Source organism: Hylobates moloch, unplaced genomic scaffold, assembly GCF_009828535.3.
Source record: "Hylobates moloch isolate HMO894 unplaced genomic scaffold, HMol_V3 SCAFFOLD_54, whole genome shotgun sequence".
NCBI lineage: Eukaryota > Metazoa > Chordata > Mammalia > Primates > Hylobatidae > Hylobates > Hylobates moloch.
The window spans coordinates 464,876-492,316 of NW_026652329.1; the positions used below are offsets into that span (position 1 = coordinate 464,876).

Consider the following 27,441-nt stretch of genomic DNA (forward strand, 5'->3'; position numbering starts at 1 on the left):
CACTCTGCGGCGTGCGGCACCCAGCGCGGAACCGTCCTAATGGGACGCTGAGACCCAGAGGGCGCCCAGGGTTTTCCCACCGCGGCCGGCCTAACTCTGCCGCAGCAGCGGCTCCTCAGGTCAGGGGGCCGGGCCCCATCGCCAGCCGGGCCCGCCCCCCAACGCCCGGCCCCCGACCCCGCCCCGGCCCGCCCGGCCCCAGGGGGCGGCCCCCGCCTCCTGCCCTCTTCTCTCTCCTGGAGGAAAATGGCGGCCGCTGGAGCCGCCGACCGAGGGGCTTGGGAGTCTGTACCTTTCCCGACCGGGCCGCTGGAAGTTGGAGCCTCCGCCAAGTCGCAGACAACGCCTCCGGGAGGGTAGTCCTCGCCTTCTCCGCACCACTGGACCCAGCGCTGCGCGCCCGCCGCCCCTTGTCCTGGGCGGGGCCGCGCGCCGGGGGGAGGGGCGGAGGGCCGAGCGCCAGGAGGCTTCCACACACAGGAGCGGCCGCGCGTGCGCAGAGAGGATGTCTGGAAAACCGCGTAGAGGGCGGGGCGGGGCAAGCCGGTGCCGGGGCGGGGCAGGGGCGGAGCCACGTCGGGGTGGGTGGTGTTTACGGCTAACAAAAGCTTTTTCCCGTTATATTTTCTGCAACAGCTACTAGGTTTTAGAGGGTGAGATCTGAATCCTGGAATTGGAATTGCTCAGAATTCGAATTCCAAGCTTCAATTTCTTAATTCGAAAAGTGGGGATTGATGATTGCCACCTTCTTCATTCATGAGTTTATTGGGAGGATCAAGTGAGATCCCGTTTGCCACAGTGCTTTGAAAAAGGAACCCTTGACAGAAGTACCAATAGCCAGTATAAATACAGAGAACATTCACGTTCAACTGATTACCGAGGAGATGTAAATTAAAATAGCTGGCTGTAATTTTCCATGTATTACATTAGCAAGGATTGACAAAAATGATAATAGTTACCTTACATTTGGGCTTACTATATTCCAGGCACTGTTCTTACAGCTTCACATTTATTAACTAATTCCTCATAATAAGTGTGTATAATATATACGTGTATATTATTATCTCCATTTACACATAAGGGAACAGAAGCACTGAAAAGTTAAGTGAGTTGTCCCGGGTCACACAGCTCCTAAGTGCTGGAGCAAGTATTTCAGCCAGGATTCTCATAGGACAATGGCCTTATCCAAAGTAAAATCCTGTTTGGGTCCACTATTTGTTCCTCGATCAAACTGGCAGGAATTGAAACAACTGATAGATGCTAAGCAAGCAATGAACTCAGCCCAGATGGACACATGCTTCCAGTCAAACTGTAAATCGTTAACAGCCTTTCTGGAGGTCAGTGTAGTGCTAGGTATCAAAAGCCTTAAAAGTGAGCACAACCCCCCAAAAAGACAAATAATGCATGTTTCCATTCGTATGAAGTATCTAAAGCAATCAAAGTCTAAGAAACAGAAAGTAGAATGGTGATTGTCAGTGGCTAGGAGAGAGGGAAAAGAGGAATTGTTTAAAGGGTATAGAATTTTAGGTGTGTAAGGTGAAAAAGTTCTAGAGATCTGCTGCACAATGTTTATTTTATATTTATTTAATTTTTAAAAAATAGATGGGGTCTTGCTCTGTCACCCAGGCTGGAGTGCAGTAGTGCGATCATAACTCACTGTAACCTGGGTTCAAGCAATCCTCCCACCTCAGCCTCCAAAGTATCTGGGACTACAGGTACACACCATCAGGCCTGGCTAATTTTTTAAAAATTTTTTGTAGAGATGGAGTCTCACTATGTTTCCCAGGGTGATCTGGAAATCCTGGGCTCAAGTGATCCTCCTGCCTCAGCCTCCCAGAGTGCTGGGATTACAGATGTGAGCAATTGCGCCCAGCTTTTCCAAAATTTCTACAGTAAACATTTATACTTTAGAGGAAAATATATTTATATTTTATATTATATTATATAAATATATATTATATTTAGAGGAAAATATAATTATAATCAGAGGAAAGTACAATAAATGTTTTTAAAAACCCTATACAAATACTGATTTGATTATTATTAATAAAAGTAACCAAGTCAGAGTCTATTTCAGAAATTTTGATGTAGTACTGGTATTTTACATTTGTGTCACATGGTATGGTTTATAACGTTCATATAAGCAATGAACTAGATTACAGCTGGAGACAGGGCAGGACCTTTAGAAGCCAGGTAAATGCAGACCAACTATAGGGAATGGAGGAGTGGAAAGCCACATGGAAGAGTGGAAAAGTAGTGGTGCCATTGAGCCACTGCTGAAAGTGGAGAAGGTGTGATGAGTTGGTTTGGGAAAGGGTGAGGAAGAGGATAAGTTAGGAGTGTGTGTGTGTGTGTGTGTGTGCGCGCGCTCGCGTGCGCAAGAAAGAGGGACCGAGAGAAAGAGCTAGATTACGCTTCAAATGGCAATAGGCAAGAAGAATTGTCCAGTGAGCAATTACAAGATTCCAGAAAAGCACAGAACTGGAGATACCAGTCTGGGATTCTACATTCTTTATTGGGAAAGTGAAGGTTGGAGGCAGGAGGGAGTGAACGTTGAGGCTGAACACTATCAAAGTCCCCTCTCTATTCTTTCCATGAGTTTATGCTTTGTCTGTCTCTTTTGTGTCTACCAGTGGACTCTTGGCCAGGCCGCAGAATTTCCTGGTTTGTTGAATGACTAGCAAGAGTTTATAGTAATATAACTAGAATATTTTTACAGTTGAGGTATATACTACACTAAGATTATATTCACTTTATTGAATAACATTTTTTCTAGAGTCAAAAAATTATCTATTTTTATTTGCTTAATGATCTATGCATCCATTGTTTATTTTTTATTTTTAGAGATGGGCTCAAGTGATCCTCCCGCTTCAGCCCCTCAGTGGCTGGTACTACAGATGTGAGGCACCATACCCAGCTATCTATGCATCTATTGTTAACTCCTTCACAAACTCTCCATTAGAGCTATAAAATATCTCTTGATCTGGTCACATGAACCAGGTCATTTACTAGTGTCTTTTTTTTTTTCTTGGCAACATCCCTCCTTAGACTCATCCTCTCTTTGCTCCAAACTCCTCTGCTTAGCCTTGCTTCACAGCTCTTGTCCTAGGATTAGGAACCTAACCACATTCTGGGGATTCTCTTCTTGTTTCTCCTGTGCCAAATCCCCTGCTCTCTGGATCTTATGTTTTTCCATTCTTGGTTTATTCTCTCGTTTTGGAGGAGTATGTTCTCCACTAACTCCCCAGAAAGGGTTCATGGAAGGTAAATTTTTGAGTCCTTGCTTGTCAAAAATGGCTTTATTTTCTTTCATCCTTGAGTGACAGATTTCCATGTTGGAAATTATTTTCCCTCAGAAGTTTAACGGCATTGATTCATTGTCATCTAGCTTCTCATGTGGCTAGTCTTGAGGAGACTGATTTATTCTGACTTGTGTTACTTTCCATATATTTTGTTTGTTAATTTGTTAATTTGTTTAGGATATTTTTTCCTTTATCCTTGATGTTTTGAAAGTTCATAATAAACTGTCCTATAAGTATTTTTCATTCATTATACTAAGCACTTGGTGGCCCCTTGCAATTGGGAAACAAAGTCTTCAATTCTGGGAAACGTTCTCTGTGATCAGTTTCTCTCTCTCTCTTTTTTTTTTTTTTAAACAAATAGAGACAGGGTCTCCCTATGTTGGCCAGGCTGGTCTTGAACTCCTGGCTTCAAGTGATCCTCCTGCCTCAGCCTCCCAAAGTACTCAGATTACAGGCATGAGCTGCCACACCTAGCCAGTTTCCCTGTTTTTAAATTTTTCTTCATGTTCCATTTCCTGGTTTTGTTTATTCTACTTTACAAGAGATTTTCCTGAGCTGTATCCCCTGCTTCTTCTATTGAATTTTTTCATTTCTGCTACAAAAATGTTAATTTCCAAGAGTTTTTGTTTGATCCCCGACTTTCCTTTTTGGTAGCCTCTTGCTCTCATGTTGTGGATTCAGGATCTTCTCTTATTTCATGTTTCTGAGGATTCCAATTGTAATTTTCTGCTGTTTTCTTCTGCTTCCTAGATCGTCTCTGTCGTTTATTTTGGTCTCTGGCTTTCAAGTTGGAGTTTATCCTCAGACACTAACAGCTACCATTGAGTATCAGCCCCTATTTTAAGTATTTTGCATGTTTTAGCTAATTTAATCCTTGCAACAACCCTGGGAAGTAGAGCCAGGCCCTGGTCCCTCCCATCCCAAGCCTGGAAGGTTCTTAGTTGAGAATCATCTTTCTTCTTGCTGATGTCAAGGGTTGATGTCAGGAACCCTTTATCTGATGTTTCCCCCAATCCTGCCTCCCTCTGCAGGCACCTGGGTTAGAGTCCAGTTTTTCCTAGATCTATTACTAGTGAGCCCTCTGCTTTCCTTCATTAAAAAAATGTATTGACATCTCTATTGCACAGTTACTTACTGTCCTGTTCTCTTTGTCCTTATAGGCTTTTCCTTTTGCACTCCAAGATTGTCGTTTTAGATCATTTTGGGAGGTAACAGAGATAAGCATTTGTGTTCAATGAGACATGTTTAATTAACTGGAAATCCAGAGCTCTCTCTTTTTAAGTCAGGAAGCATATAGACCAAAAAAATTACACTAATTATTACTAGATTCTGAGATTACGATTATGAGTGATATCTTTATCTATGTCTGTATCTATTTTTCTCACTGGTAGAGTTAGAAGTCTAAAAAGAACATTTCAGATAAACTCATTTTATGATGTGATTTAGACTATCTGATAAAATGCTTCTGGAGAAAGCAGTAAAAATATTAATTATGACAAGTTATAAATTGGTACAATTACTTTGGAAAACAATTTAGTATCATCTATAACCTGGCAATACCACTTCTAGGTATATATTCTGAGAAATGCTTTACATTTAAAAATTATTGAGGACCTCAGAGAGCTTCAGTTTATATGAGTTATATTTTTTGAAATTTTCCATATTAAAAATTAAAACTGACTGGGTGTGGTGGCTTATGCCCGTAATCCAGCATTTTGGGAGGCCAAGGTGCGAGGATCACTTTAGGCCAGGAGTTTGAGACCAGCCTGGGCAACATAGTAAGATCCCATCTCTACAAAAAAGTTTTTAAAAATAGCTGGGCTTGGTGGCATGCACCTGTAGTCCTAGCTACTAGGGAGGCTGAGGCAAGAGGATCACTTGAGCCTAGGAGTTCAAGGCTGCAGTGAGCTATGATTGTGCCTTTGCACTCCAGCCTGGGCAACAGAGCTAGACCCTAGTTCTAAAAAAAAAAAAAAAAGAAAACTAAGAAAAATTAAATATAATTATTACTTCCTTTAAAAATAAAAATAATAAATTACATAACAACAAAACATATATTTATGAAAAGCAACTTTTTTGAAACAAAAATATTACTGAGAAGAGTGGCACTGCCTTATATTTATATAAATCTTTTCTAAAAAATTAATTAATTTTTTTTTTTTTAGACGAAGTCTCACTCTTTAACCCAGGCTGGAGTGTGGTGGTGTGATCTCGGCTCACTGCAACCTCCACCTCCCAGGTTCAAGCAATTCTTGTGCCTCGGCCTCCTGAGTAGCTGGGATTATAAGTGTGTGCCACCACGCCTGGGTAATTTTTGTATTTTTAGTAGAGACAGGATTTCGCAGTGTTGGCCAGGATGGTCTTGAACTCCTGACCTCAGGTGACCCGCCTGGCTCAGCCTCCCAAAGTGCTGGGATTACAGGCGTGAGCCACCACGCCCGGCCCTAATTAATTTTTAATTGACACATATGGTACATATTTATGGGGTATAGAGTAATATTTTGATACATGCAATGTGTAGTGATCCGATCAGGGTAATTAGCATATTCATCTGAAACATTGATCATTTCTGTGTTTTGGGGACATTCAATATCCTTTCTTCTTTATTTGAAACTACATACTATATTATCGTTAACTATGGTCATCCTACAGTGCTATAAGACACTAGGAGTTGTCCTACCTAGCTGTAATTTTGTGTTATTGAACAAATCTCTCCCTATCCTCCCCTCCCCTCTCCAGCCTCTAGTAACCTCTGTTCTGCTTTTCACTTCTGTGAGATTAACTTTTCCTTTTTTTTTAACATCTAACTATGAGTGAGAACATGTGGTGTTTAACTTTCTGGGCCTGGCTTATTTCACTTAACCTACTGTTTTCTAGTTCCATCCATGTCACTTTGAATGACGGGATTTTATTCTTTTTAATGGCTATAAATATTTCAGATGTCTGGCTTAATAGAAGACAGCTGTATTCTCAAGCCGGCTATGTCTTTCAATCTGCTGCAGTATGTTTTGTGGTTGAAGTGTACGCAATTGGAAAAGGAGCATTTCAATAGCTTTTTCAGATAATCGTGGATATTCTTTGATAAGACACCAAAACTCAGCAAGTGGTAGTTTTTTAAAGCTTAGTTGTGACATGAAATCTGAAACCATAGCAATGACCTTTTTATACTCTATTACAGCAACACTCACAGTTTTTTCTTGCATTTTGAATGAATGTTTTACCCATGCAGGGTTTTGTCAACACACCCATTGGTCATTTGGAAATTGCTGAGTCACTGAGTTATGCAGATCTTCTAAATGTTGACACATTTCATTATACAACATCAAAAAATCACATTTATTAATACCAATACCAATCTCATCAGAAAAGCCTTTTGCTGTTGTGAGGGTATCAAGCTCATAACAGCAGATAAAAATTTTCCAAAATTCTAATTTCCGCTCAAAAGATTGAATGTTCTCATTGACAACAAAAACACTGTCAGTTGCTTTTCCTGAAGTGACAGGTGCACTTTATTCATTTTGGAGAAAATGCCTGCCAAATACCCAAGTCTGAATAATTGTACTTTGTCTTTCAGCTGTACTTTCAGGTAAGAATGGTGCTCCATGAGTCAAGCGATTACTTCAGCTCACAACCCAATCACTTAAGGTTTTTTCCTCGAGAAAGTCATCATACTTTGATATGCAGCATAACTGTTTATGTATCCTTCCCATTTTGTCACACAAAGTATTAAAAAGATGTGTATCTAAGAGTTGAAATTTAATAAAATTTATAACTTCTCCTACAGTTTGGTGCCCCTTCCTGATTTGTGCTGGCTGTTTTACCCACTGTTGCTTTTGCAGTGTCCTTGAAAATGTGAATACCGTGCAAAAGGCAAATAATGTCTTTATTATGATGAATATAGTTTTAACCTGGATGATAGGGCCTCAGGGACTTCAAGGATTCGTGGACCACACATTAAGAACTGGTGCTGTAGAGAAAGTCTTGCACATGTGAGCAGGAAATATCTATCAAGAATGTTCAGGGCATGAGGCCGGGCGCGGTGGCTCACGCCTGTAATCCCAGCACTTTGGGAGGCTGAGGTGGGCGGATCACAAGGCCAGGAGATCGAGACCAACCTGGCTAACATGGTGAAACCCCGTCTCTACTAAAAATACAAAAAAAATTAGCTGGGCATGGTGGCGGGCGCCGTAGTCCCAGCTACTACAGAGGCTGAGGCAGAATGGCATGAACCCAGGAGGCGGAGCTTGCAGTGAGCCGAGATCGCACCACTGCACTCCAGCCTGGGCGATAGAGCGAGACTGTCTCGAAAAAAAAAAAAAAAATGTTCAAGGCAGTACTATTTTTAAAAGCAAAGGGCCAGAAACAACCCACATTTCTATCATTAAGGGACGAGAGAAACTGTTGGTAGATTTATATAACGGTCGACTACATAGCAGTGAATGAATATCCTAGCGCTCTGTGAAACAACCTGGATTAATTTCAGTGTCTTAATTTGTACACCCCCAGAACAGAGTGTGAGGTGTGAGACAAGTCTTTCAGTTCAAGAGTGTATTTAGGAGGTAATCCCAGGAAGCAGAAATGGGAATGAGCAAAAAAGGAAGAAAAGTCAATAAAAGGTGCAGTATGGAGCTACTTAACGACTATGAACCACTGTGCTCAGTCCCATTGGGAACACTCGGAGGAATCATGTCGAATACAGCTCAGAGCTGAAGGTGCAAGGCTGGAGCATTTTGTCTTGACTCCCCTCACTGTTATGTCTCCAAGGTGTTAGCTTTGGTGAACTCCTGGGCTGCACAGCCTTCCAAGGCTTTGTAGAAAGCCCCAAGACAGGCAAGCAAAAAATGCCATGGCCTATGAGGTGACATGCTAGCAGCTTGCCTGCAAGTCTCAGCTATACCAAAATTAGGTGGGCTGAGGGGACATGGTGTGGGCCACCACAGATGTGTGCTAGACTCAGAAGCTAATGTTGAATAAAAAAAAGGGAATCATTGGGAATTATGTACAATGGGCTCCATTATAAAGTTCAAAGGACATAAAAATGTATAATGTATTGTTAATGATATAATTATGGAGATTATGAACATACAGCTAAGGATATTATGAAAGCAAGACAGGCAGGAAGCGTTTATCACATGTTGGAAAACAGCAAGCTTGCTTATCAGAAGACACATGTCAGGGTGTAGCTGGAGATAAAGATAGTGAGTTAAAGAAGGTGGCTAATTGGTGGATGTCTTTGAAACCAATCTTCCAATTTACTCCGATTTGACAAGTAAAGGGGGAAGGTTTTCAGAAAGAATGTGATAGGATCAAAACTCATCAAAGGGAACTACTATTGGCAGCATTGGAGGAAAAGGGAACGGAGGGGCAAACGTCCCTTATACCCGGTCAGTCATACTCAGTGGTTCCCTCATTTTGGGAGCCTCCCCTTTGCTCTAGTCTTTTATCAGGGACAGACAGACAGGGTGTGGCTTGCTGGTTTACAGGGGCAGCTAGAAGGGAGTTCTGTGGTGGCAAAGAGAGCCCTAGCCTCTCATATTTCATGAAATATGAACTTTTCCCGGCCCACATCCCTAGGCCTTCCTGATGCGCTTGCCTGTTCCCTGGTCTCTCTGCATGGGGAAGGAGTGTTCCCAGCTTGCAAACTCCAGCTTTGCCTGTGAGAGGAACAAGCGTCCCTGATCCAGAAGGTGGTGAGTTCTCTCTCTCTCTCTTCATGCTTTTCAGTCCTTTAACTTTCTCAGGATCCTCCGGTTTAGTAGAGAAATAATCCCCTTTCTCCTTACACACAAGAACATTTTCAAGGGTGAAATGGGGCAGCTGTTAGCTATCACTAAAGAAACACAAAAGGAGACAAATGACAAGATTGCTGGATGGGTTTTGTTGAAGGACTCTTATTTAAGTAGTATTGTCATCATTATTAAATTACAGCCAACATTTATTTAGCTCTTACTATTTGCTGGACCCTGTGCTGTGTGCTTATTTAGACTGATCATTTGCAGATTTGCAGGGTCATATTAAACTGCTTGGGATTGTCAAGAGAACATCTGTTACAATCTTTTTTCTGATTTAGAAGTTTTAAAGATTAAACTGTTTCAAACTTAAAATGTAAATATCTGGGGGAAAATGTTTCCAACATGTGTAGTGGAAAAAAATGGTTAGTATATGAAGAATTTTGCAACCATTAAGAAATAAATGTCCCAATAGAAAAACGAACAAATTACATAGATAGGTAATTGACCAAGTCCAAATAACCAGTGAGTAATCAAAGAAATACAAATTGAAATGAAACGCCATCAAATAAAAAAGGGAGAGAGATGGCATTTTGTTACTCATCAAATTGGCAAATTTTTTTTTAAAATGATAATATCCAGTGATGGTAAGGTTGTGGGAAAACAAGAAATTTCATATGATACTTTGGTAAGTCGATATGACTTTCTGGAGGGCAATTTGTCAGTGCAAATGAAAAGTCTTCCCACTTTAAAGATGCGAAACTCAAGGCCTAAGAATCTAAGTGACTTGCTTAAAGTTACAAAGTCACAGCTGGGCGCAGTGGCTCACGCCTGTAATCCCAACACTTCGGGAGGCCGAGGTGGGCAGATCACAAAGTCAGGAGTTTGAGACCATCCTGGCCAACATGGTGAAACTCTGTCTCTACTAAAAATACAAAACTTAGCTGGGCGTGGTGGTGCGCTCCTGTAGTCCCAGATACTCGGGAGGCTGAGGCAGGAGAATTGCTTGACCTGGGAGGCGGAGGTTGCAGTGATCTGAGATCGTGCCACTGCACTCCAGCCTAGCGGCAGAGTGAAACTCCGTCTCAAAAAAAAAAAAAAAGTTACAAAGTCACAGAGCAGTAAGGGACCAAGCCAAGACTAGGACTAAGCCGTCTGATACTAGCCCTCAATCCACTGTCACTTATAGCAATGTTTATAATAGCGACGTATTGGAAAACAACCTAAATGTCCACAATATCGAATTATTTTAAAGCTTTACATCTTATATCCTAATTTCTAAAATTCTGTGTCCATGATAGAATCCTAAAGTCATGTAAAGAAGATTTGATTGCTTTGGGAAATGCACATAATGTAGCACTTGGTGAAAATATCAGGTATCAAAACAGTATATAAAGTATTTATTTATTTATTTAAGACAGCGTCTTGCTCTGTCGTCCAGACTGGAGTGCAGGGGTGCGATCACGGCTCACTGCGGCCTCAACCTCCTGGGCTCAGGTGATCCTCCTACCTCAGCCTCCCAAGCAGCTGGGACCACAGGCACATACCACCATAGCCAGCTGATTTATTTTTGTATTTTTTGTAGCAACAGGGGTTTGCCATGTTGCCCAGGCTGGTCTCAAACTCCAGGGCTCAAGCAATCTTCCCACCTCTACCTCAAAGTGCTGGGATTACAGTGAGCCACTGTGCAGAGCCATGGTTGGTTTGTTTGTTTGTTTTGCAAAAAGTTACGTACATGCATAGAAAGAATATTTGTAGAAACGTTATCTGTGGGTAGAGGAATTACAGATGATTTGAAATTTTTGTCCTTGTTTTGGATCATTTCCAGATTTTCCTACAATAAGTAAGACAGAAAAAGCCCCAAACTGTGGCATATACATTGAACTTTAGGAAGTAAACCATATTTTATATTTGTTGGGGAAAATTTCTTTGTAAAGGAGTTCCATGATAATCACTCTGTAAAGTGAGGTGGTCATTTGCTCATTTTGTAACTCATGATACAGGGCTATGCAGGCATGCATTCATTCATCTGTTTATCCATGTTTTACATTCTATCTGCTTCCAGAAAGGATCCTGGCAATTCACTTGCATGGTACCCTGAAGTTTGTATGATTGCCTTTCCTGTTCTAAGTGTAAAAGAGAATATTACCCACTTTTCAGAGATGTTGTCAGTACTGAAGACAATATATATAGAGAACAAATGCAATAAATAAGAACTATTGATTTAGAGCAATATCATAATTAGAAACATATTTATGATTTAGTGTTATTTCACAGCCATTAGTAGGATGTTGACTACTATAATATTGATATGTTACGTGTTAGAAGAGATGGAGGAAGGGGCCATCCTGGCAAACTAGATTAGAAGAATAAATCCTGGCTGGGCGCAGTGGCTCACGCCTGTAATCCCAGCACTTTGAGAGGACGAGGCGGGCGGATCACAAGGTCAGGAGATCAAGACCATCCTGGCTAACACGGTGAAACCCCGTCTCTACTAAAAATACAAAAAATTAGCCGGGTGTGGTGGCAGGTGCCTGTAGTCCCAGCTACTCGGGAGGCTGAGGCAGGAGAATGGCGTGAACCCGGGAGGCGGAGCTTGCAGTGAGCTGAGATCACTGCCAGTGCACTCTAGCCTGGGCAACAGAGCGAAACTCTGTCTCAAAAAAAAAAAAAGAATAAATCCTGGAGGATGGTTCTTACATCTGTGTAAGAAAATATGAAATAAAGGACCTGGTAGCACTTCTTACATAGAGTGACAATCTAACAGAAGGACTTCATTTGCTTTTTATTTCCAGCATCTGGTGCAAATCATTTTACATGTATTTTCTTTGATCCTTACTATAACGCTATCTATGAGGTAGGTACTATTATTAACTTCATTTCATGTGTGAGCAAGAGGAGGTTTGAAGGAGTAAACTAATCTGTCTAAGGCCACCAGCTAGGAAATGGCAGAGCCAGGACTTGAATGCAGGCTGACTCTAGAGCTCATTCTTTTTTTTAATTTTTTTTTTTTTTTTTTTTGAGACAAGGTCTTGCTCTGTCACCCAGGTTGGAGTGCAGTGGTACAATCACAGCTCACTGTAGCCTCAACCCCCCAGGCTCAAGTAATCCTCCCACCTCAACCTCCTGAGTAGCTAGGACTACAGGTGCGTGCCACCATGCCAAGCTAATTTTCTTTTATTTTTTGTAGAGACAGAGTCTCACTATGTTGCCCAGGCTAGTCTCTAACTCCTGAGCTCAAGTGATCCACCTGCCTTGGTCTCCCGAAAGTGCAGGGTTATAGGTGTGAGCTACCATGCCCAGCCTAGAGCTCACCCTCTTAACCACTTCATAGATTGTCTGAATCTTGGAATATGGGTCCATAGAGGTCTCCTCCTATTCGATTTCAGGCAGCCTTGGGTTAGCTTGGCACTCTGGGTCTCTCTGAGCATGTCTAGCCAGGGTGTGCTTCAGAGTCACTAGAAAGTTGAGGGGTTTTGGGATTGGGGATAACTCCAGGGAATCCTGGGCCCTACTTCCACCTTCAACCATAATTGATAAAATAGAGAGCTTTTCTCATTTACTTAACTTCTCTTGTCCAGTTTTTGAGTAGCTGGTAACCTATAGGAAAGTGGGTGGGACAGTCACAAAAAAATGTGTCCTAATGTGATCCTAACCTCACTATAGCCTAGTGCTATGTGGTCATTCGATTAGAGGGGTATGTTATATAAAATATGATTTAAAGAAACACAAGAACAACCCTAAACCAGTGTGATTTTTGCCGTGAGAAAACAGAATTGGGTGTTCAAAATGAGAATGTGTTCAGCGCTAGCTTCATCTTCAGTTTCCCAGTCTCCTTTTGATATCTCCTCCGTGTGTCATGACCTTTTCCATGACCTTCAGGGACTGGGCCTGCTGACTTATACAAAAGCCTCCTCTTTGGAAAGGATTTGAACCTTGGAGAGAATTTAAGAGATGAGTTGCCTTTTCCTAGAGCATTTACATTTTAAACTTTATCCTCACTTGTGGCATGAGAGATTCTGTTTCCTGCTAAAGCAATTTCAGGCAGTAGCAAATAGGTGGGGAAAGAGCTTTACAGGAGGAAATCCTTTAGGGTCTCCCTGTGATTCATGCACACAGTCATCTGAACCTGCTAGGGATAATTTTCCTCACTTAGTTAGTAATAACAACAACTACACACTTATGAGCACTTGTTCTGCCAGGCATTTGTGGCCAGTGCTTGGCAGGCAGTATCTCTTTGCACCCTCACACTCATCTGTGAGGACAGTTTCCCTTTATAGATTAAGAACCCGAGGCCCAGAGATGTTATGTAACCTTCCTAGGGACACAGAGCTAGTAATAGGCAGAGCTAAGATTTGAACCCAGGTCTTTCTAGCACCAGACCCTGAATTTGTAGGATTAGTGCCTTCAGGATGACATGGAGGGACCTCACTGCCTTGATCTGTTATTTATCAAGAGTCAAACTTGAAAAGGCTGTCAGGGAAACCTCCAGGCTGCATCTTGGGCAAAGATTGGCTTGAAACACGCATTTCCCAAGCCTGGCCTTGGACACCAACTATAAAAAGAGGCCATTACTGGTGTATCCTTGGTTAGTTCTGGGTATACGTTCTGGATCCTCGCTCATCTCATCTGCACTGACATCCTCACTCACGGCATTTACAGACTTAACACGCCAGGCTCTGTGTGAGCATTTACCTCTTTGAACCCTCACCATAATCCCACAAGGAGGCACAGTTCTTTTACCCATTTTGAAGATGAAGAAACACAGTCTCAGAGAAGTTTGGTCACAATATCACAAGGAGGTAAGTAGCAGAGCTGAGATTGGAGCCCCGGCCTTTGTGATCCCAGAGCACCAGCAATACCGTCTCGGCCTTGGCTCCTGGGTTATACCCTCTGTCACACCAAGCCCATCAGCCCGCCTGTGCTGTCTCCCTCTGTCTGTCCTAGTTCGGATGGAGATGGCGAGTTCTGCCGGCTCCTGGCCCTCTGGCTGCCTCATCCCTCTCGTCTTCCTCTGGCTGTCTGTGCATGTGTCAGGTAGGAGTTTCTGATCCTCTTTCCCTGCCTGGTACATGTGATGTTGGCGTCCCCAGAATAAGGAAGCTTGGTTGGAAACATTATGTCTTTTGGGGTTCTGTTCCCCCGGCCCTGGCAATCCTTTCCAGAGTCCTTCCTGGGCTCTGTCCATCCCCAGGATATCCTCTTCCTCATCCCTTCCCAAGCTTTTTCCTGCCCTCCCTCCCAGTTGGCCTTGTCTCTTTTTTTGTCCAGGCTGCGCAGGGGATGCCGGCAAGTTTCACGTGGCCCTACTAGGGGGCACAGCTGAGCTGCTCTGCCCTCTCTCCCTCTGGCCTGGGACGGTGCCCAAGGAGGTGAGGTGGCTGCGGTCCCCATTCCCGCAGCGCTCCCAGGCTGTTCACGTGTTCCGGGATGGGAAGGACCAGGATGAAGATCTGATGCCGGAATATAAGGGGAGGACGGTGCTGGTGAGAGATGCCCAAGAGGGAAGTGTCACTCTGCAGATCCTTGACGTGCGCCTTGAGGACCAAGGGTCTTACCGATGTCTGATCCAAGTTGGAAATCTGAGTAAAGAGGACACCGTGATCCTGCAGGTTGCAGGTTAGAATGGGTTTGAGGTGCTCAGGGTCATTTGTGGCAATTGGACAAGCTCAGTCAGGACCTACTTTGTCTCTCCATGTCTAGACTTTTCTTCCATCTGCAATGTGGTTTTTACTTGCCAGGATGGCTCAGCCTTACCCAGCCATGTCCACTGATCTCAGCTGAGGCTGTGAAGCTGGCCCAGGCATTTCTGATGAGGAAGGAACTCAGACTTTGGAAAACACTGTACAGTGCAGGTCCTGGTTAAATAGGGCTTGGAAGCTCAGATAATGGTTTTTCCTCCCTATAATGGGTCATCTTTCTATGCTCCATTATCAAGGAACCCATTACATGGCTGTAAAGAAATGTCTTCAAGGGACAGATCCCCTGCTGTGATAAGGCTTTACTTAATGGGTCCTCTCCTGGGGTTCCTGAGAACGGAAAGGGTTAGGAAGGGAGAGATAGTTGTTTTTTTTTTTTTTTCTCTCTCTCTCTTTTTTTTTTTTTGTTTGTTTTTTTGAGATAGGGCCTTGCTCTGTTGTGCGGGCTGGAGTGCAGTGGTGCAATCATAGCTCACTGTAGCCTCGACCACCTGGGCTCAAGTAATCCTGCCACCTCAGCCTCCCAAGTAGCTGGGACTACACGTACACTACCATGCCTGGCTAATTTTCTTTTTACTTTTAGTAGAGACAGGGTCTCTCTATGTTTCCCAGACTGGTTTCCAGTCCAGCAATCCTCCCCGCTTGGCCTCCCAAAGTGCTGGCATTACAGGTGTAAGCCACTGCACCCAGTTGAGAGTGTTCTCAAACTAGCTTCAATATTTAAAAAAAAAAAAACAGTCTACCGAAAATCAGTCCACCAAAAATCAGTCTACCAATATTTTAAAAAATCAGTCTACCAAACCAAACCCAACTCAACCCAACCCAAACCATGTCTTTGCATTTGCTTGAATGACACTGGCTTCACATGGTCACATGCTGATTATCTTTTGGTCATAATTTGAAGTTGCACACCATGAAGTGGGGATGAATCAATCACTTTAAAACACTCAGTAGTTGGTAGACAGACTTTCCAAATTTGAAGTCCTTTGGGGTGAAAATTATTATTATTATTATTATTTTGAGATGGAGTTTTGCTCTTGTTGCCCAGGCTGGAGTGCACTGGCGCAATCTTGGCTCACTGCAACTTCGCCTCCTGGGTTCAAGTGATTCTCCTGCCTCAGTCTCCTGAGTTAGCTGGGATTACTGGTGCCCGCTACCATAGCCGGCTAATTTTTTTTTCTTTTTTCTTTTTTTTGGAGATGGAGTTTCGCTCTCATTGCCCAGGCTGGAGTGCAATGATGCTATCTGGGCTCACCACAACCTCCGCCTCCCAGGTTCAAGCAAGTCTCCTGTCTCAGCCTCCCGAGTAGCTGGGATTACAGGCGTGTGCACCATGCCCAGCTAATTTTTGTATTTTTAGTAGAGACGGGGTTTCTTCATGTTGGTCAGGCTGGTCTCGAACCCCCGACCTCAGGTGATCCACTTGCCTCAGCCTCCCAAAGTGCTGGGATTACAGGCATAAGCCATCATGCCCGGCTGAAAAGTAAATTTTAAAAGGGGACCGAGGTGCCCAAAGGAATCTGAATCATGTGATACAGTTATTGCTATGGGTGAATTTTTAAATACCTGAGAATAAAGCTAGAGACTGGCTTATCCCATTGGGAGGAGTGTGGGGAGAGGGTGGAGAGAGGACAAACATTCAAGTTCCATTAACAGCTGCCCCTGTTCATCACAGGAGGCTATGGAGGAAGAGGGCTCTGGCCGGGACCACACCCTGGCGGAGGCCCTGCTGGTGTGCAGATAGGTGGGATGGTTCCCAGAGCCCTGGGCCAAGTGGAGAGAACCTCAAGGCAGGGTACTTCCATCCCTGTCAGAGGCCCACTCTCTGGAAAAAGCTGGGCTCTTCCAAACAGCAGTGTCTAGCAGAGTCGGGGACAGCACACTGGAGAATGTGTCCTGAACCATCCACAACGTGGCCCTTGGCCAAGAGAAGACCACAGCCGTGGTCATAGCAAGTAAAAGCTGGGGTGGAAACAGGTTTGAAGGCGCTGGTGGTTCCAGAGGAAACTCCTACCCTAGTAGGAACTTTTTGAGGAATTTTCAATTTTTTTTAATTCTAAGAATAAAGCATGTATGTTGTAGAAAATTTGAAAAAAATCCAAAATATTTAAAGGAAACTGGAAAATAGCCTATAATAGCTTAAATTAGAGACAACTGCTGCTAACATTTTGTATCTTTCTTGCAAGACTTTTTTGTATATATGTATCTCTGAGCATGTATATGTTTATGCATGTGCATTCTTGTGCCCAGGATTTTTTCCACTTATGATGTCATGAGCATTTGTTTTTTTTTGCCCATGTCCCTAAGTAATATGATTTTAAGGGCTGCATAGTATTTCACCATGTGGCTATAGAATAATAAAATTAATCAAAGCCCTGTTTCTGGGCATCTGGATGCTTTCCAGGTTTTCCTTATAATTAAGGGTGCAATGAACATCTTTGAATATATTTTGGAAAGTGATTTTGATTTTTTTTTTTTTTTTTTAGAATGTGCTTCTGGAAGTAGAATTAATGGGTCCAAGGGTTCAAACCTTTTACTTATTTTTTCTTTTTTATTTATAATAAAGATGAGTTCTCACCATGCTGCCCAGGCTGGTCTGAAACTCCTGAGCTGTAGTGATCCTCCTGCTTCAGCCTCCCAAAGTGCTAGGATTATAGGTGTGAGTCACCACACCTGGCCTGAACCTTTTAACGATCCTTGAATTGGAGACCAGCCTGGCCAACATGGCAAAACCTTGTCTCTACCAAAAAAATACAAAAATTAGCCAGGCATGGTGGCATGTGCCTGTAATCCCAGCTACTTAGGAGACTGAATACTTTATATGACTGACCTCTTTAAATCTCTCCAAACCTCAAAGAGATAAGGAGTCCTGTCATGCACACATTTTACAGATGAGGGACAATGGGCTTGGAGGGGCTCAGTCTCCTGCTTTGGGTCACACAGCATTGAGCAAGGACATACCCCCGGCTTAGGCTCTTAACCACTTCTACCCATAGCCCGCTTCTGCTCATTTCCTCTCCTCTATTTCCTCTTTCTTTTCCCCTTTCTCTCCTGTCTAGGCTTCAGGCCTACTGCTGTAGCATCATAGAAAGTGCTTTGCCCCCGTGGAAGTGCTCAGGGCAAAGAAGTTGCTGCCTTCTCTTCCATAGCAGAGTGGGGATTGGCAGGGGTAAACAGGCAGGTGCTCCTGGGAAGACTGGAGGTGTGTAGTGAGGAGAGTGCCCTCGGTCCTTTGAAGTCCCTGGCTTATTTTTCCATTGAATTACAGGGCAGGATGAGATTGTGGTCAAGAAGTTTGTTTAAGTCATCATCTTGAGGCAGGACCATCCAAACCATTCCCAAGAGAGGAACATCTCAGTTATCTTTTTTTTTTTTTTGAGACGGAGTTTCACTCTTGTCACCCAGGCTGGAGTACAGTGGCGTGACCTCGGCTCACTGCAACCTCTGCCTCCCGGGTTCAAGGGATTCTCCTGCCTCAGCCTCCTGAATAGCTGGGATTACAGGCACCCGCCACCACACCTGGCTAATTTTTGTATTTTTAGTAGATGCAGAGTTTCCCCACATTGGCCAGCTGGTCTTGAACTCCTGATCTCAGATGATCCTCCTGCCTCTGCCTCCCAAAGTGCTGGTATTACAGGCAGGAGCCACCATTCCCAGCCTCAGTTATCTTTAATGCCATCCAAGGCTTGAGTTACCAAGAGAAGCGAAGAGCCTCTTGGCCGGAGTTCTCTCCCTAGAGGTGATGGAGACAGTTGGGATGTGCCAGAGCCGCCTGCCATCTGTGGCATGCCAGAAGCTCTTAGACATCTCCCTGAGGTCAGTCGTTGGTGGTTTCTGTTTCAGCCCCATCTGTGGGGAGTCTCTCCCCCTCAGCAGTGGCTCTGGCTGTGATCCTGCCTATCCTCGTACTTCTCATCATGGTGTGCCTTTGCCTTATCTGGAAGCAAAGAAGATCAAAAGGTAATTAAATGGTAAGGGAGCTCAGGCTGGTGGGAAGTGGGACTATGACTGCTCTGGGAAAGGGCCAGACGGAAGTAGATGTAGACATGACACCTGTCCATAGGTTGGGGACACTGCAAGTTGGCTGGGAGAAAACTGGTAGAGCCGTGCCCTGGGGACACACATTGCAAAGGAAGTTCAATAAACTGCAGAAAGGCGCCTGGGCAGAGCTGTAAATTCTCATCCTTTGAAAAATAAGAAAATAACCGACTATGCCAGCCTTCTAATTGACTAAGAAATTAATTACAGCCTTTTAATAAAGAAATCCAATTATATCCATTGCATAAGACTCTCATAAAAAATGGTCACATTTCACAGATCTCAGGGCTGCAAGGGACTTTGAAAGTCACAGTCACATAATCCAACACTCCTGCCCTTATCTGATGAAGACTCTCTAATCCTTTCACATGCCTGCTTACCTGTAGTGACAAGGAGTCAGTCCTACTCAGGCAGCTTGGGGCATCTTGGGACACTTGTGCCTGTCAGAAAAAGCCCTTCCTAAGCTGAGCTGACATTTCTTTCTCTCTTTTAGAGAAGCTTCTCTATGAACACGTGACGGAGGTGGGTAAGTGTTCTTGGCTGGGGGGCAGGGGAGATGTTTCTTTTGTTGTTAATTTCTGTGCCCCCGTACCCACTAACCTGGATTCTGTTCCTGAAAATTCCATTATCTGCTATCCTTGGTGATGGTGGCAATGTCTAAATCCATTGCTTCCAGTTTTTACTGCCTCTTACCTGTAATAGCTTTGCCTTCCTGTATGTTTAATGATTTTTGCCTGTGAGCTCATTGCTTGATTTTATTCTGTGGGAGCTGAGTAGGTTGAACATGGGGGAAGCTTCTATTTGTTCAACAAATACTTGATAATTATCTGCCAAATGCCCTGGACAATACTAGATTCTGGGGATGCAATAGTGAGTAAAAGCAGACACAGTTTTTGCCCTCCTGGAACTTTCAGTGTAGTCAGGGAAATGAGATGAATTAAATAGTTACACAAATAAATGTGTACAAACGCTACACAAGAAAGCTCCTGGTTCTTTGAAGGCTATGACCAGAACGATCCAACCAAGCTTGAGGGTTTAGGGTGTGAAGTTTGTCCTGAAGGACTAGAAGTCATGAGTGAAGAGGGAATGGAAAACCAGCCACCGCAGAAAGAACAGCTTCAGAGAGAAGCATGGTTGGGGAAAGCAGCACTCACTGGGGAGCTGAGAAGGTGCAGGAGCGAGGGGAAAAGTGGCAGGGGTGAGGCTGGGGAGTTAGGCGGGGCTGGGCCTCCTGAGGCCTGGTGGGTCACATTCAGGATTTTAGTCATTCTCGTAAGAGCAGTGGTAAAGCAAGGAATGGGGATATCAGATGGAATTGTGCTTTGAAAAACTTGGCCAGGTGAGGTGGCTCACACCTGTAATCCCAGCACTTTGGGAGGCTAAAGAGGGTGGAACACCTGAGGTCAGGAGTTCACGCCCAGCCTAACATGGCGAAACTCTGTCTCTACTGAAAATACAAAAATTAGTGGAGGATGGTGTTGTGTGCCCATAATCCCAGCTACTCAGGAGACTGAGACAGGAGAATTGCTTGAACCCTGGAGACGGAGGTTGCAGTGAGTCGAGATCGTGCACTGCAATCCAGCCAGGGCGGCAGAGCAAGACTTTAAAAAAAAAAAAAAAACGAAACAATTCTCTCTGGCTGCAGAGTTTAGTAGAGACCAGAGGGAGTAAGACAGGATGTGGGAGACAATTTGGGTTGCCATTTCTGTTGTCCAGATGAGAGTTGATTAGAGACCGGATCAGGGAGGTGGAGGTGAAGATAGAGTTGGACCGGTCCAAGGGCAGGTAAAATCAATGGGAATCAGGGACCCTCAAGGCAGTGGCAAAAAATCTCATTATCTTTTCCTTTCTTTCTCTAGACAATCTTCTTTCAGACCATGCTAAAGAAAAAGGTAATGATGTAAAAGAGTAAGGGGTAGGGAACAAAAAACACATTCTTTATTTTTCTATGTAAATGTTGACAGTCATTATTATAAGTCTGTTTTTATAATACTGTACACACAGGCACACATATATCCTCCATTGATATTATTGGAATCCAGTTTGCAATGTCAAGGGGCTATGGAGCTGGTGGCAGTAGGTGAGGAGGTGCCCAGGTCAAAATTCATAGGCCTAGATTACCATAAACTCCCTTCATTAGCCTTTCCGCCAATCATTTTAAAAAGAAGTCTACATATTATTGAAAAGTATATTAATGTGGTCATATGGGATGTATGGGAATTTCAAGAATCCACACAACCTTTGCATAGAGAGAGGTGGTGTGATACAAAGGAAGGGTCTCAGGCTCTGGGGTCAGTGACACCTCAGATCATTGGTCTGCCACTTAGGTTTTGGTTTCCTCCTCAGCAAAATGCAGATAACTTCCCCTTACTGATTGTTTTCAGTGTTAAAAGAGGCAACCTTAAAAAAAGAAATCTGTCACGGTGCCTGGAACTCCTTTTCCTTATTGCCGTTTTGTCTTCATTAATTTGACATTTACTGTGGGCCACTGAGTTGGACACCTTGTTGAAGTCTATCTGGGAAGACAAGTCACTGGCTCAGATGACTCCAGATTCAATGATTTCAGTGTCTCCTCTCTTCCCTCCTCACATTTCCTCCAAGCCGGTGCAAGTGTGGCGTGTATCTGGCAGACACTGGCTGTTCTGCTCAAGCAGGGAGGGAACAGTGTGGGGTAAGGGCGAGGGCATCCGACTCAGGAGTCAGACAGACTTAGATTGAACCCTGCCTCCTTGGTCACTTACTAGCTGGAAGACCTTGGGCAAATTTTGTGTCCCTCTGAACCTCAGACTACCCCCATATAAAATGGCAATAATAATTCTAGGCACCTCACATTATTGAGAGCATTCAGTGCCTACTTCAGTATAAGCACAGAAGACAGTAAATGGAAGCTGTTAGTAGTGGAGATGGTAACAATAAACCATAAGCTCCTTACGAGCTGTGTTGTATTCGGCTGCATTGCTCCAATGCCTAATGCCTAATGCCTAACACGTGCCCGGCCCTTAGCACAGGGACTGGTGGTGGACTCAGGATGTATAACTTCAATTGTCCGGCAGGGCCAATGCTGGGTAGGAGGAAATGTGGGCCACATGGCCCTCCAGAGAAGCCACAAGTACTCCCCGGAAACATGTCTCATATACATATGTCCCCAAATCTTCTGGGTCCTCCAATTTGTGAAATTTATAACCTCAGGGGAGTTACTGTAGAGAATAATAAAGCCATATTAACAAGTTCATGCTAGGCCTTTAGCTAGTTTTACACCTTAGATACCATAAACCGTGGGCTATAAAAGGAGAGCAGTGCATACACTCACGTACCGCAGTTACAAACATATAGAAACACTCATGCAGACAGCAGAAATGAAACTAGACAGATGAAAAGGAGGGGAAGGGGAAGGAGGAACCAAAGTCCCGGGCAGGCTGGGTCACTGGGACAGTGTCACCAGCACCATCAGATTTATGGGTCTGAACTCTGGGACACGGAGCTGGACTAGGGACATAGAAGCGTCACCATCATTTTAATCTTGTGGGGTGGAGTGATGAGGCTTCCGCAGCTCCGAGGAAAAAGAGGCAGGATCTGATCACTCACTCTTCTCTCTCTTTCTGGTTTTTAGGAAAACTCCATAAAGCTCTCAGTAAGTTCTGCTCCTCATCCATGGCACAAGCTCCTTCTGCTGACACCTTTGCTTTAGGATGAGCATCTCAGTTTCACTCCCTGGGGCAGAAGGGAGGGGGTACTGGTAATTCAAGCTGTGGGGACTGGGGCTTTCTTGGCTCTCAAAGGCCTCTTTTCTCAAGTATTCTGTGCCCCTCTTTCCTGCACAACTGTTATTTAGTCTTTAAATGGAAAACATTTCACCAAGAAGAGATAGATGCACTTCCCATAGGTGAAGCCACCTGGAAGTCCCTTTTATCACCCAGGCATGACATTTCCTTAGATGCGGTCCAGGAGGACGGGATCCTCATTGAACTGAATATGCTGGAGCAGTACTTCTCCATCATTCATGTGTGAGGACCTCTTTTTAACATTAAAAAAAATCTGGCCAGGTGCAGTGGCTCATGCCTGTAATTCCAGCACTTTGGGAGGCCAAGGTGGGTGGATCACTTGAGGTCAGGAGTTAGAGACCAGCCTGACAACATGGTGAAACCCCGTCTCTATTAAAAATACAAAATTAGCTGGGTGTGGTGGTGCATGCCTGTAATCCCAGCTACTTGGGAGGCTGGGGCAGGAGAATCGCTTGAACCCGGGAGGCGGAGGTTGCAGTGAGCCGAGATTGCACCATTTTACTCCAGCCTGAGCAACAAGAGCGGAACTCCGTCTCAAAATAAAAATAAAAATAAATCTCTAGACATGTGACATATCTATACATTATTATTACATTGAGAAAATATACATGATCACAAAGTCCAATACTCAGTGATAGTTTTAAATGAAGTAACATTTCCTACAACATCTACATACATTTATGTTGTCATTACCTGTAGGTGTGAGATGTGTTATTTATTTAGCCTGCAGATAAGGTTTGGCTCACATAGGAATTTGCTGATCCTCTGCAGTATCTCTGGGGATACTCCCATGGTCCACAGCTGGGATCTATTGCTTTTGCAAACTCTTCTGGGGAAGTTCCAGGGTATGGCTATTGAGTAGCTATCTGCTCGTGGTTGGGATGGGACCGTAGCATTATGGGAGAGCCTCTACATAGAGGCCCTCCTTCTGATTTGCCAAATTGTTTTCATTCTTTAGAGAAACTCCGGAGTGAACTGAGTAAGTTTCCCATGTTCTTGTAACTTCGTACCAACTTATCTCCTGTTGCCCTAATATTTGCAGTGATAGCTCATTCCCCTTGTTTCTTCTTTCATAGAGTTGAAAAGAGCTGCAGCAAACTCAGGTGAGATGCACTTTCTCCACATTTGACCACCACCCTACGGGAGTTCTTGATGTCTCCAGTGCTTTAATGATCCCCTTTTCTCATTTTTCAGGCTGGAGAAGAGCCCGGTTGCATTTTGGTAAGTTATACCAATCAAATAGGTCCATATTTCAGAGCACATCCTCCTTATGGCTTTGTAACCTTAGATTTTGTTCCATTCCTCTGGAATGCATGTAATTTAAAAATTTTTAAATCAAATCTGTGTATCTGCCTATCAAATTAAAAAAATCTTTGTGATCGATCTTGAGGTCATATTTCGATTTAGAAAGTATCCCCTCTTTTAGAGCACTGATAAATATTAGGTTTGGTCTTCTTAAGGGTTTTCTGTGATTTTTGAGATTTTTCCTATGTTTATCAGTTATTTGTATTTCTTCTTTGTGTGACTTGTCCCTGTTCTATTTGGGCTATTTTTTGATTTGCGAAGACTCTTTTTAGATAAAGTATATTAGCTCTTTGTCATCATATTTGTCACCAATTATTTTTCTTTTTTTTTTTTTTTTTTTGAGACGGAGTCTTGCTGTCACCCAGACTGGAGTGCAGTGGTGCGATCTCGGCTCACTGCAAGCTCCGCCTCCTGGGTTCACGCCATTCTCCTGCCTCAGCCTCCCGAGTAGCTGGGACTACAGGCGCCCGCCACCGCGCCCAGCTAATTTTTTGTATTTTTAGTAGAGACGGGGTTTCACCGTGGTCTCGATCTCCTGACCTCCTGATCCACCCGCCTTGGCCTCCCAAAGTGCTGGGATTACAGGCGTGAGCCACCGCGCCCGGCCTTATCACCAATTGTTTTTCATTTGGACTTCCTTATAGTATTTTTCTAACGCATAAGTGTTTTATTTTTACGTAGTCAAATTCATTCATCTTTTTCTGTGTAGTCTCTTCCATGCTTTCAGGTTTGGGAAGTCCTTCCTATCCCACAACCAGATAAATAGCCACTGCTTCTGCCTCTTTCTACACATATGCTTTTTCTTCTTTCTCTGCAGACCAATTTGCTCAGGCGTGGTGATTGAGATTCTCAGAGAAGAAGGGAATGGGTTGAGCAGATGCCCCAACAATATACATTATGAAAAGATTTGTACCTCTCTTTCAATGTATTCCTAAATAGTTTGGATTTTTTGCTGCTGTTCAAATGGGATCTGTTTTTTTCACTGCTTTGGGATCCTTATCAATTTTCTAGGCTTTTATCCTCCTCTTGTTCACACCACCTTCCTTCAGGCAGAGTACAACAAATTATGAGTTGGCCACTCAAGAGAACTCTAGGTCACCTTGGCTGGAATTCTGGGAACTTACAAACCCTTCTGTCTCACATTTACAGCCTGGCTTATTGCCACCACAACTGCGTATGGTTTATGGACTTAACTCTCCAAGAAGAACCTGTTTCCTGTATTTGGGGAAGGAAGGAGACTCACTGTGACACGCATAATCCACAATTTTAAGGAAGACTCCTTCTCTCTATATTAACATTGAAAAATAATAATTTAGTCCTACCTACTTGGGAGGCTGCAGTGGGAGGTTCACCTGAGGCCAGGAATTCAAGGCTGTAGTGTGTTATGACTGCATGCCCATGCATACCTACTGCATTTCATCCTGGGAAACATAGTGAGACCCTGCCTCAAATAAATAAAATAAAATAAAATAAAGCAGATAATTATAAGTAATAATTTTAGGTGACAAAATGAACATCATGCACTCACTGTAGGAATGAGGCACTATATCATTAGGTCATCAAGTCTGCACAATAGCTCTACAACACAGGTTCTGTTACTATTTCCATTTTACATATGAGGAAACTAAGGTTCAGAGATGAATAACAAGCCCAAGATCACACAACTAGCATGTGGCAGAGCTGGGATTCAAACATGCTACGTGGCTACAGGATCTAACAACAAACCCTGTTATTTATTATCACACATTTGATTATTTTGGAACATCAAAGACAAAGGTGGTGTCTTACTCTGTTTTCTGTCACTATAACAGAATACCCAAGACTGAGTAATTGATCAAGGAAAGAGGTTTATTTAGCTCATGGTTCTTGGGGCTGGATGGTCCAAGATTGGGCGACTGTATCTGGTGAAGGGCTTGTGCTACTTCATAGTATGGTGATAGTTGCTTCTGGAAGAACAGAAGGGCAAGTGAGTGCCTGCAAAAGCAGAGAGGAGACAAAGTGCCCTGACCTGCTTTATCATAACCCGCTCTCCAGAGAAATAAACCCGGTCTTGTGAAAACTGCATTCATCCCTTTGTGAGGGACCCAAACACCTCCCACTAAGCCCTACCTCTGAACACTGCAGCAATGAGAGATTAAGATTCCAACACGTGAACTTTTGAGGGACACACTTAAATCATAGCAGGTAGTTATTTCCTAAGGATTAAGGTAGCTTCACAGACAGATGAAGAAGAACTTTTTCTTCTATTACTTAGTAATCAACAAGGAGACCTATTCTTTGAAAAAGAATATTCTTTGGTTCCAGTACACATGGTGGGGGCGGGAATCCATGAACTAAAATGGGCTAATGACAGTGATGGCAGACCTAAAGATTCTTTTTCCCTCCAAAGCCATCCCCAAATCCCTTAAGACCTAGGCTTCCAAGCCTCACCTGTCTGTGTCTCTTTGCAGTGGCAGTGACCCTGGACCCAGACACAGCACATCCCAAACTCATCCTTTCTGAGGACCAAAGATGTGTAAGGCTTGGAGACAGACGGCAGCCTGTACCTGACAACCCCCAGAGATTTGATTTCGTTGTCAGCATCCTAGGCTCTGAGTACTTCACGACTGGCTGCCACTACTGGGAGGTGTATGTAGGAGACAAGACCAAATGGATTCTTGGGGTATGTAGTGAGTCAGTGAGCAGGAAGGGGAAGGTTACTGCCTCACCTGCCAATGGACACTGGCTTCTGCGACAGAGTCGTGGGAATGAGTATGAAGCTCTCACATCCCCGCAGACCCCCTTCCGCCTTAAAGAGCCTCCACGGTGTGTGGGGATTTTCCTGGACTATGAAGCAGGAGTCATCTCTTTCTACAATGTGACTGACAAGTCTCACATCTTTACTTTCACCCACAATTTCTCTGGCTCCCTTCGCCCTTTCTTTGAACCTTGCCTTCACGATGGAGGAAAAAACACAGCACCTCTAGTCATTTGTTCAGAACTACACAAATCAGAGGAATCAATTGTCCCCAAGCCAGAAGGTAAAGGCCATGCTAATGGAGATGTGTCCCTGAAGGTGAACTCTTCCTTACTGCCCCCGAAGACCCCAGAGCTGAAGGATATAATCCTGTCTTTGCCCTCTGACCTTGGCCCAGCCCTTCAGGGGCTCAAGGTTCCTTCTTTTTAGGGATATGCCACACTACCTGCTCCCATCACCATCTAGCCCAGCACCCTGGACTTCAGTCGCCTGGCCCAACCCCATGATTATGGAACATCTCTTCACCTTAACCCAAATCCAGACCCTTTTGTGGTTTCTATTTGTACCACTTTCCTCCCAGGACTCAGTTCTGAAGCTTATATTTCTTCTAAGGAATTGAAGTTCCCAGTGACCTGGAGGGAGGATTCCTGGAAACCAAACAATCAGTTTAGGTGTAGGTGGAGATGTTGAATATGTGTTACCAAGATACAGCACAGGTTCAGGGAAAAGAGTTCTCTACTCCAGGGGTTATTTAGAAGACACTTTCTCTGCCTCATCCTGCCCTCAAGCTTTAGTCAAGAAGTTATGGCCCCCAGTCCCTGACTTCTTACTTATCCCATTGACGACTGC

The 27,441-nt window shown here is 43.8% G+C and overlaps 2 protein-coding genes across 5 annotated transcripts in view; one reads left to right on the plus strand and one right to left on the minus strand.

The window, feature by feature from the left end:
- The window catches only part of LOC116463715 (small vasohibin-binding protein), a 65,180-nt gene that overhangs the window by 10,314 nt on the left and 27,425 nt on the right, over nucleotides 1-27,441 (minus strand). Inside the window, exon 1 of one of the 3 annotated variants that reach the window (XM_032146944.2) lies at nucleotides 293-503. The exons of 1 other annotated variant lie outside the window; for it this stretch is intronic. The gene's annotated coding sequence lies outside the window, so the exon portion shown is untranslated. Of the gene's footprint in view, nucleotides 1-292; nucleotides 504-27,441 lie in introns of those variants that run through there. One more of the 3 variants, XM_032146945.2, reaches the window with a different exon arrangement.
- On the plus strand, nucleotides 213-27,162 carry LOC116463709 (erythroid membrane-associated protein). Of its 2 annotated transcripts, XM_032146933.3 has the most exons (12): nucleotides 213-356; nucleotides 8,877-8,992; nucleotides 13,979-14,068; nucleotides 14,303-14,650; nucleotides 18,574-18,690; nucleotides 19,262-19,294; nucleotides 20,628-20,660; nucleotides 22,379-22,399; nucleotides 23,509-23,529; nucleotides 23,627-23,653; nucleotides 23,745-23,771; nucleotides 26,306-27,162. In XM_032146933.3, exons 3-12 carry the CDS (start codon nucleotides 13,984-13,986, stop codon nucleotides 27,019-27,021), a joined length of 1,428 nt encoding a protein of 475 aa, XP_032002824.1. In that variant the 5' UTR covers nucleotides 213-356; nucleotides 8,877-8,992; nucleotides 13,979-13,983; the 3' UTR covers nucleotides 27,022-27,162. The 2 variants fall into 2 exon arrangements, with proteins under 2 accessions (XP_032002824.1, XP_032002823.1); XM_032146932.3 differs by lacking the exons at nucleotides 213-356; nucleotides 8,877-8,992 and having other exon boundaries at nucleotides 13,160-14,068.